Source organism: Sabethes cyaneus, chromosome 3 (genome assembly GCF_943734655.1).
Source record: "Sabethes cyaneus chromosome 3, idSabCyanKW18_F2, whole genome shotgun sequence".
NCBI classification, from domain to species: domain Eukaryota; kingdom Metazoa; phylum Arthropoda; class Insecta; order Diptera; family Culicidae; genus Sabethes; species Sabethes cyaneus.
In genome coordinates this window covers 185,620,556-185,631,049 of record NC_071355.1, presented here as the reverse complement: position 1 = coordinate 185,631,049, position 10,494 = coordinate 185,620,556, and the positions used below count along the sequence as shown (strand labels likewise).

At 39.0% G+C, this 10,494-nt stretch overlaps 1 protein-coding gene across 2 annotated transcripts; it reads right to left on the bottom strand.

Annotated features, from left to right (window-relative positions):
- Positions 1 to 1,815: 1,815 nt before the first annotated feature.
- On the bottom strand, positions 1,816 to 8,213 carry LOC128741940 (peroxisomal acyl-coenzyme A oxidase 3). 2 transcript variants are annotated; one of them, XM_053838074.1, is made up of 6 exons: positions 8,119 to 8,213; positions 7,062 to 7,157; positions 3,223 to 4,163; positions 2,571 to 3,164; positions 2,362 to 2,516; positions 1,816 to 2,300 (listed from the first exon to the last, which is right to left on the bottom strand). In XM_053838074.1, exons 2-6 carry the CDS (start codon positions 7,085 to 7,087, stop codon positions 1,902 to 1,904), a joined length of 2,115 nt encoding a protein of 704 aa, XP_053694049.1. In that variant the 5' UTR covers positions 7,088 to 7,157; positions 8,119 to 8,213; the 3' UTR covers positions 1,816 to 1,901. The 2 variants fall into 2 exon arrangements, with proteins under 2 accessions (XP_053694049.1, XP_053694048.1); XM_053838073.1 differs by lacking the exon at positions 8,119 to 8,213 and having other exon boundaries at positions 7,062 to 7,380.
- Between the last annotated feature and the right edge of the window lie 2,281 nt (positions 8,214 to 10,494).

The following is a 10,494-nucleotide window of genomic DNA, read 5'->3' as shown; positions in this document are numbered from 1 at the left end:
AACGTCAATATTAGAAAACGCCAGGATTTCGCTAAAAAGTATGCTTCCCTGCCTACTAGCTATTAGACGACAATCGTTTGGACTAACGAGAGAAAGTTTGAACTGAAAACACCAAGAGGCGTCAGCAAACATGTTATCTGAAGTCAGAACGTCTGGAATCCAAATTTACTCAAACAACAGTTAAGCACGGAGGAGGATCGCTACTTGCTTCTCCTGAAGCGGGCTTGGTAATATTGTCAGGATTGATGTTAAGAATGTTAGGTGAATCATACGCGAAGATCTTGGAGGAAAACTTGAAGCCATCACTCAGAAAAATGAATTTGAGTAAGCATGCTTTCCGAAAGAATAACGACCGTAAACACACGTCGAGGATTGTAAGCACTATTTCTCATCGAAAAATAAGAAAATGCTCGATTGGCCTCTCCAGTCACCAGATCTCAACTCCATTGAGCATCTGTGGATAATACTGGATAACAAAATTCCTGTGAATTCCGGAGAAATCTGAACGATTTCTAGTATGGTATTCAAGCAGGATGGGATGCGATTCATCAACAAATGCTGCAAGCAGCGGGGTGCTATCCTTATCTTAACGAACGGTGTTTGACAGTCGACTTAACGAAGGGCGCTATTTGCAGGAAATAGCGCCCGTCTGACAGGTAAATTTGCTGCCAACCTTGTTGAGATGTGCTGAGGATGTTGGCAACAAAAACATGGCACCCATCGCAAGCCCCTGTGTTTGACAGTCGACTTAACGAAGGGCGCTATTTGCAGGAAATGCAGGAAATAGCGCCCGTCTGACAGGTAAATTTGCTGCCAACCTTGTTGAGATGTGCTGAGGATGTTGGCAACAAAAACATGGCACCCATCGCAAGCCCCTGGCTGCAAGTATCCGTCACAAAAGTATACCTAAACAGCTCATGGCAGTTAAGTTTGAAAAATGAGTCATTTTGAAAAAGTCAAAAAATTAAATAGTTATCGCGGATGTAAATATTATTGTTATATATCATTTTAAAACTGATATTTTAGCCTATTAAAAAATGAAATGAAAACAAATTTAAACTCAATGTGGTGCGCCATAGGCTACTTATAATAAAAATGAAATTTTCACAAACTTTAATCAAAAAAACAACTCTTGTCGCCTCTTGTCGCAGCAATTTCTAACAGTGCGTCTGAAAGCTCGAAGTATGTTGTATCAAAACATGAATTGAAAGTTTGCTATAATTTGACGTTTTCCGAAAAAAAAATAATTTTAAAATTGTCATATTTTTAGCAAGTCTTTGAAATTTTAAGTACTCTTTCAACAAATTTGATTGTCTTTGTTACTAAATTTATTTAGTACCTGAAGAGAGTTTCAATGACAAAATGGGAGAATCCCCGCGTGAAAGAACAAATTTTTTTGTCAAGCAAATATTTATATTGGTAACATTTGATCATTTTTCCCCAAATCACCCATACTTAGTTCTTATATGTTTAAATCATTTCTTTTGTTACAAATATAATCTAGAATCAATTTGAAACTAAAAAATAATTTTGGCCAAAAATCGCAATTTTCCGACTAGTGTGCATTGGTTTAATTAACCATGTAGTACTTAATTGGGGCACAGTCTTATAATAATCCAACTTAACTCCTTCAATGGGTATGAGCAATTCGTAAACTGAGCTGTTTAGTCAACTACAATAGACAATCTTCAAAACTATTGCAGTGGCATTTTGAACTCAGTGCAGTGCCCTTCTGCCACACAAAAAATGAGTGAATTCAGGTAAATTCAATTATAAAAATGATAAACCAGAAACTGTATAAAAATATTTATCCAAGTTTATTCTTTCCTCCGATTTAACCAATAACCAAACATACATTAAACAATAACCAGTTCAAATGACTCTCACCACATGGGCAGTTGTTATAACTTAGCCTTAATATATTCCCTATAAACGGCATCCATCCACCATTTGGGCCGTTCCAAGGCTTCCGGCGCCTGTAGAATGGCGGACTCCATGTGCTTATAAACTTCACCGTCGCTCATACCTAGCGGGGAATTCAATACAAAATCAGGCGGTGCCACAGCATCAACTAGCGAAATGGCTTCAGTCTTTATCAGTGGCAACAGCACGAGGTAACCCTGTTGCAGCAGATTGAGTGCATTCGGAACTTTGCTGAAATAACCACCTTGGTAGAAACTTCCGGTATACTTGAGTACTACGTTGGCACCGTACAGAGAAACCAAGCGTGTCAGAGCCACTTTCTCCGCTCCTTCTTCAAGATTTTTGAGGAACTTATCCGCTACGAATAACATTAGTCGCTGCAAAGATTAAAGCAACATATTAAATTCTTCATTTTGCTGTTCTGTAGCTAATTTTTACCTCTCCGTATGCTATGGACAAAGTTCTAGCATAGAAAGTTTGTATATCATTTCTTGAATCAAAGGAAGATTTTCCGTTTTGTTTGAATGCCACAAGTTTATTGTGAGTTTCCTCTAACAGGTATGCGACCAACCAATCCATTGCCTTGAGCAGACCTGAAACTCAACTGTTATTACTAACAAACAATAATATAAAAGCATTGTTCAAACCTTGAATCTCAACTGCGTCGCTCGGAGTTTTCCACGTTGCTTTAGATTTTTGTATATTCACAGTATCTTTAAGAAATGCTACAGTTCCAAGTGGTGACACTTCTGCAAACTTTTCATAGCCCTTGGATCTAATGTTCAGTATCCAGTTGGAAGTTTGCTGTATGAGCACATTATTTTCACCTTCATAGGTGCAGTTAGGATCGTTGTCATTTCGCAGTTCTCCTATCGTCGACAATTTAAGAAATCCATGGCCGCCGCATGCTTCTCGGCATTCTTGAATACCATCTCTAGCGGCCCACGTGCAAACCGGCTTGGCAGCCGATGACAGCGCGTGGATTTCCATTCCCAATAGCTCGTTTCGCTCACCTTGCATGATTGATTTAATGAAAGCGTCACCGTAGACTTTTGAAAGCCATAGGGTGAAAATCTTAAGTGTGAAGGCAGTTGCTAGATGAGGAAACAATCGATACTGTTGCGATTGATACTCGAGAACGGGATACTCCTCCGAGCTGTCGTCCGGACCGAACTGCTTTCGACTGGCAGAATATCGAGTCGCAATACTGATGGCCTTTGTTAAATACAGATTTGCGATTCCTATAGACATATATAACAATTTAGGTTCTATAGAAAATGCTTATTGAAATTTTCTTACCGCAAATTCCAACTCTCCCACCGGAGAGGGCTGCTAGTGATGCACCGAAACGTCTACTCTCATCCTTATAGGGCGACACGAACTCACCATCTTCAGTAACATCTCCAGTTTTGGCAAGCAAGTAATCCCTTGGAATCCGATAGTTTCGGAACATGACGAAACCGTTGTCTACACCATGCAAACCAGCTTTCTCTCCAAGATCACCGACAATTACTCCAGGATAAGCATTCAATGTTTTCGTATCTCTAATTGGAACTACAAACGCATTTAAGCCATGATGTTTTCCGTCTTCGGTGTACAACTGTGCGTAGCAAACCATATGTGTACAGGTTTTTCCCAAATTTCCAATCCAGCATTTGGCAGCTTCAAAATCTGGCGTGTTCAACACGTATTCCTTGTTTTTGGTATCGTAAGTAGCTGTTGTGCGCATTCCCTTAGCGTTGGTTCCATGTGAAATTTCTGTTAATCCAAAAGCTCCCAAGATCTCTCCTCGCTGGTTTTGCTCAATGAGATGCGTCAGACGACCAACATCAAGTGCTTGAATGACAGCGGAAAACATACCGAATCCCAGCGATAGTTTGATCACAAAACTTGGTTCATATGCCATCAGCACGTGATTGAAAAAACCCATAAAATCCGGTCGCTCGAGTAGTTTATCGATACCGAATAAATTTGCATCATGCATCACGTACATCCGTTTCGTTGCCAAATGTCGACTTTCATCCATCGTAAGCGTACGGTTGGGACGAGTAAACAGTGGGTGGTTCTGAATGAAATCCCAAGCCTTGTGTTGCAGCTCTAGAGAAGCCTCATCGTTTAATGCTAGCCTAACCTTACGCCAGTCGATGGTCGCTTGTTGGCGGTATTTGGCCAGCGGGCCACTACTTGGCATCTTGGGGAAGTAGTCGGCATTATTAAGCAAATCAGCGTGCTTGGAAGGCCTGTTGATTGAAGGAATATAAAAGTTCGATTCAATTCGGTATTTTAAGGTTGTTATGTTTCAGGCAATTGTTTTCTCTATTCTACTCTGATGTAACCTCAATCAAGTTAAGGTTCGGATTAAATATCTAAGCTTAAATAACACCATAATAGATCTAAATACTGGTCGCAGTGCTTCCGCCTGTTATAAACAATGCCCAAAAACCTAGGACATCTACTACTTTACACGCAATGGTCCTTCCACTTACTTACTTGGTTGGCCTTACGTCTTATGACAAGACCTGCGTAACGTAATTTCTCTTCTAATTCGGTCATGGTCTCCAGCTCCACAGGCAACCAGTGCTCGCCAGACATCACTTCACCCGGTTTTGCCACTTTGCTCGCTCGTCTTTTTCCTTCCGGATTCAATGCAAAAACCATTTTTGCAGGATAGTTTCCCGGCATTCTAGCAATATGTAATGCTCTTCCACAGACACAAATGTTCTTTCGACGGCATCGAAGGTTCGGCAAAACAGATAAATGGACTGGATTCCCCGCATGTTGATCGCCGCTCGTCCCTTAACACCTTCAAGCGCAATGTTAAATAGCAGGCAGGAAAGATCACCTCCTTGCCGAAGTCCCCTTCAAGATTCGAATGGCTCCCACAATCCACCCGAAATTCTCACACAGCACTGGATCCCATCTATCGTTGCCATGATAAGTCTAGTAAGGAATCCGCGGCACCCTCGTGTGGCATACGTCCTAATCAAATATATACACATCTTCAATGTAAATAAGCCTTCGATATTGGTAACGGATGTTACTATCGAAGAAAGCATACTTATGCAATAAACGGACGGCAGGACAGTCAGTTCGATTTCTACTCCCAAAGTTGATACTTGAGTTTAGTTTGTCTTTGAAGAAGCCAAGTTTATTTTCTAGTTTCTACCTTTTTCTTGGATCTGCTCCTCAGGTGAGTTCGCAAGTTTCCTGGCGATTTTACCCCAATTGTTACTAGTATAGCTAGTCCAAAAGGACTGATTTATTCTGACTGTTTAGCCAGAACACTTTTACATTTGTTTGCTCAATATTTAGGAGTGTATTTTGTGATCAAGTTACTTCGGAGGATCTGCAGGGTAAAAATTGGTCCGTCTCAGACCGACCCTCAATGAAACCGGTCTGATAACTTCTCGAGAATTTATTGACTGTTGGCGACAATCGATGGGAGTAGACTTGGGAAAGCACTTTCAAGATAGTTCTCAAAATCCAGCTTTTCTAGTAGATAAGGCAAATAACCTCGTAATTCTCCTCCTCCTCCTCAATTTTAACAATCAATTAATTGGTAGACAGCTGGTCAACTTGTCCGGGTCCATTTGGATAAGTTCTGCTCCAGTCCTTTCCTGCTGCTTTGCTGTTCAGTCACTGAATGCCTTCTTCAACTTCACTTATCGATATGGGACGGTACATCTACGTTGCCTGCTGCACCAACAAAGGCACTTCCTTCACTATCGCGGTTTTCCACGTGCACGCCATTCAGGTTTTCACCATAGTGGTGCTTCCACCTTTCGCTCAGCGCAAGGTCGTCGAAATACTTTTTGCACATTTCGGCCCGCGTTACAATGCCCTTGCGAGACTCGTTATCTTTGATAGAACTTTCGCGTATTATGAAAACCGTATTATGTATCAGCTGTTAGAGTTCCTCGCACTCCCGGAAGAGTCGGATTTACCGCTTCCGCTTTTGTTTGTATCGCTCCTTATTTTGACGGAAGGCTCTACGCAGCATTAGTATTTGCGCTGCGTTATTCTCATCCAATATTTTCTGGCACTTTTAATCTAACTCGGTTCATTACAATAGACCAAAGAAGAGGCAGAATTTGTGTCTAAAATTAACTCAGCCCGCCAGTGTTGGTGGAGTTTGCAATACGTCGCCTGTTTAATAAGAGGTTTGTGGAATCTTCCTTTTGTTCAGTCCGCTGTTGTTCAAACCTTCATCACTACCTGCGATCTACAGGGACTGGCAGGAGAAGTGGACTCGAAACCGGTTGTAATCGGCTCCGATTATAGTTTGGTTCGATCCGTGGACCCCCAACTTGGATAAAAAGGAGCGGTACACAACTTCTTAAGTGTTGACCCTCCGTTGACTGTAAAAAACTACCGTTACCGTAAAAAATTAAGTCTGGCTGTTTTCGTTCGTTTGCGGATCTGCGCTGAACCGTCTAATCACCGGTTTAAATTCCTCCTCCTGACCAACCCGAGCATTACAGTCCCCGATGATAATTTTGGCATCGTGTCTTGGGCAGCGTTCGTGTTCACGCTACAACTGCGCGTAAAATTCGTCTTTGCAATCATCGGTACTTCCAAGATAAAGGCTGTGCACGTTAATTATACTAATATTAAAGAATAGGCCCTTAATTCTTAATGGTCATTAAAAAACTTAATATTAATTGCTCAGTAAACGTTCACGATAGCATCGCACATCTGTATCATAGCAACAATATAGCAATTTTCATTATAGTCTAGATTTCACAATTTTAAAAATCAAATGCTTGCGTTATAGACGCGGCAGCATGTTAAAGGTAAGATTACGTTTAACAGGTTTTTGCGACGGGACTTGTACTTAAATCTAAATTTGAACTTATACTTGGGTTTGGCTTAGGAATTAAACTTCAACTTGAACTTGCATTTAGTGCAACTTTGCATTGCGATTGATAAATAATGAGAATCCTAAAATAAATTTGACAACTATCAATACCCGCTTTCACTCTTACCCCACCGCACACCAATAAACGAACACAACCAAACGAAACGATGTTATTCTAAGTGAATTCTGTTTATCATCGGCTTTGATGTTACGAACTAGGCGATTCAATTAATATTCATTCACCTCAAACCATGAACTATTATTGTATTGAAATACTTACTGGTTGATAGTGTTAAACTCGACCATGACGTTGTTTTCCTCTGCTTCTCGCTCTGAATTAACCGATGAACACAGCTTTCGCACTTGTACCAACCTCCTGCAAGTGTAATAGCCGCCGATTAGCTGAACTTTGCTTTTACTGATAACGCGTCTAATGTTATCTCGATTAGTTGCTATTTCTTTTATCAAAATTCTTAAAACCATTGATATAAGATTGTGCTAAGCTTGGTAACAAGACTGAAAATAATAAACCTAATACGCTATTGCACTGGATCAGTCTGCTGAATGAAATACAATGAGAACAAATGAAAGCGTATTCGCGATGATGACGGAGTTAAAGCAACTCGTCATTCCCCACACTACAATTCAAAACATGGTGAGTGAAAATGAACGGAATTTGCTATCACTATCGCTCTATAGTGAAATCTCGTAAAGAACAGGAGAAAGAAAGAAAAAAGTAAAGCTCGAAGCATCGTTCATTGAGTCGTCGTACTACACAGTAGGTACAGGCAATATTCAACAGTGAAATCTTCCTCCCTCATTACATAGTTTGGTTATGTATCTCCGAAATCTTCGCATTTCTAATGTTGAGGTTTTTAATGTTTTTGTTTGTATGATATAAAGAAACCTGAATTTTGTTTTAATCCGTTATAAACAAGTTCGATATTAAGTTAGGAAGGATTAACTGTAGCTGATAATGGCAAAAATGTAATGAACCTAATGAATGAATACCAAAGTGATTTTTTCTTTAATTGTTGCAGCTTTAGCATAGGTATCGTTCTGATGTTCAAACCCGATATTGTTATAGTTTTTCGCGCACTTTTTAAAATGAAATAGGGTTGCTTGTCTATCATTATTAACTATGATCTTTCCAGCGGATCAGAGAAATAATTGTTTGTAATTATCTCACAGCATCGCTATTAAACTGTACTGCTTTCGTTGAAAAATGTATACATATTCAATATTTTCGTATCCGACTTACTTACCCTCACAGAACATTAACCATTATAGCAAAAATAAGTATCGATAAGTTTAGGGTTAAATTCCCTCGTAATTACCTTTGGAATAAGTTACCGTATATTTGATGTATTATCTAAGTATGACTAGCATTTGTTGAACTTAAACTCGTGACCTCCACGTCCAAACGGAACCAGCTCAAAAGCTTAACTACTGAGGTAACAACGAAAGCCGCAACTTCATTTCACGATGAATGATGCGCTGAGTGAAAAGAGGTAAAACGAACTCTAATAAATTTGCTAATTTTAATATAGTGTCGGTTCATGAGCGCGTGTTTAACTATACTTGTTTGTTTGACATATTCTATGCAATAACATAAAATTTTGAACAATTATTACGCTTTCTTCTCGCTTGCCATACTGTTTTTGAGTTAGTGTACCTGCAGGAAACGTGAAACATTCTACCAGTTTTCTTAGGAAACTCCAGGAAAAAGTAAACTCCAAGTGCCGCGCAAAATCCAATAGAGGATAACTAGTCTAACTGGCATTTAATACAAGATGCACTCTGTGCTGCGGCTTGAATAATTATTATTCGACTTTGCTGGATCATCTATCAATTTCTAACAAAAACATACTCGTATGTGGATATACATCTTAAAGTTTATCACCCTCTCAGCCCCATTAACAGCTTTATCGTACACTTATATAGTTTTTAGGATCAAAATTGGTAATAACAACTATCATAAGAGTGTAACAGTTACTCAGGAGCTCTTCAAGATTTCAATTTCTCGCTGAATCTTGTGCAGATCGAGGATTAATGCTCGGTTGTCTATCATCCACTCGTGATACTTCGTGATGAAATTCTATTCCATATTCTTGCATAGGTGAGCGATCCTTAGCATCTGCTTAATTTTCTCATAGAGCTTTTCATATCATTGACACGAAACAGGCTTTCTGACACCTGACTGGCTCTTCCTATTCGTCCTATCTGTGCTTGTCCAAATACAGGTAGTCCGCACATGGACGATTTTTCTCCGCCTTCACATTCCCTATCATAGGTACCGGTCGTTGCTGCTGAACCTACGAAAAATGCCTCCATTTGCGAGGATACCTCTATATAAGACTATTTTTAATTTCAAGACGTTGCACAGTGCGTTGAGCCATAGACAAAAATCGTTTTTCACTTTTTTTTAATCGAGTATACTAAGTATTTAAAATTGTTTATAGATGCCTTCTGCTATATAAACAAGTATTAGTTTGCTTGGGAAAGCGCCACAACCACTATTACAAGCGTTCAAACTGTCAAGTTACAGAGTGGATTGTACTTAAAAATTTTGCTTTGATTTTTGAAGGTTATTCATCACGCTCGTAAAAGTTTCATAGTTTGTGTAATCAAAATCTTTAAAATGGAGAATAACAATCAAGGTTAGTAGAATAAATTTTGGTTATAGAAGGAATTCATTTTGACCTCACTCCTAAAAAATCGTCCCATAGAAACGACATAGATATTGTCCTTCAAAAAAACAGAACGCCAACTTTGATTACTGATTTAAAAAATGTTCCACCGAGTTCCAAGCTAAAATATACACAGAATAATTGTTCAAAGTGTCTTCTACAAGATCGAACAGGTTTTAGCTGCAACTACCTGCAACTCTGCAAGATATTTCAATATTTGTAGATCAACGTCAAGCACTGTTAAACCGTCAGATTTCCGTTGATTCTACTATATTATGTTATCCCTGTTAAAAGAAATCACTGTTTATGAAGCTTTGTACTATTACTGTTCAAAATTAAACTCAAAGCGATTTTATTTCATATAGCGAGTAAATATTTCTTTAAAAAAAACTAATAAAGTTAATACCGGCTGCCGTTTTTTCCCGTTTCTCGGGTTGATAATAATGACGAATAATCAATGATAATGATTTTCCTGCTGGAAATTCGTTTCGTGGATCTAATAAAAGGTTTTCAAAAATTGCCCAACCAAAACAGAACGTCGAGCTGCAGACATTGTCTCAAATTATGCCACAGAAAATTATTAATTACTTTTCCGTTACGGCTGAGAATGGTAAAAAAGAGTTAAGTGTTACTTAAACACTAGCTCTGTTCACAGATATTGATTTGTTAGTGCGAAAGTATATTTTGCTTAGAAATGCTTAAACGTCTTCCATAAACATAGCTTTCCAAGCTTTCATGCACTGAAGAAAAACTTTCGATTACCGAAATTGCAGCCAAGGTTGATCTTCGAGTGCTGCTTAATCTAACACTAGATGGCATTGCTGAATTTACTAGTGTTTCCAGTACAAATGCCGCTTTCACAAATAACTTTGGTAGTTATATAGCCGACGGCAACCCATATAATGATGAAAAACTTTTGCAATGCTTGCGTAAAAATTTGGCGTTTGGGTCATTTTTGCCGTTATATAAATATTTTGAGCCATTTAAGCAAATACTAGCTTCGATTATCACAAACTACTTTTT

Bases quoted from the DNA above. Each gene is read 5' to 3' on its own strand.
- LOC128741940 (XM_053838073.1), bottom strand. From the start codon at position 7,264: ATGGTTTTAAGAATTTTGATAAAAGAAATAGCAACTAATCGAGATAAC. The intron at 4,164-7,061 runs GTAAGTATTTCA...TTCAATCAACAG, and splicing joins GAGTTTAACACTATCAACCA to GCCTTCCAAGCACGCTGATT. The intron at 2,301-2,361 runs GTAAAAATTAGC...TAATCTTTGCAG, and splicing joins TGTCCATAGCATACGGAGAG to CGACTAATGTTATTCGTAGC.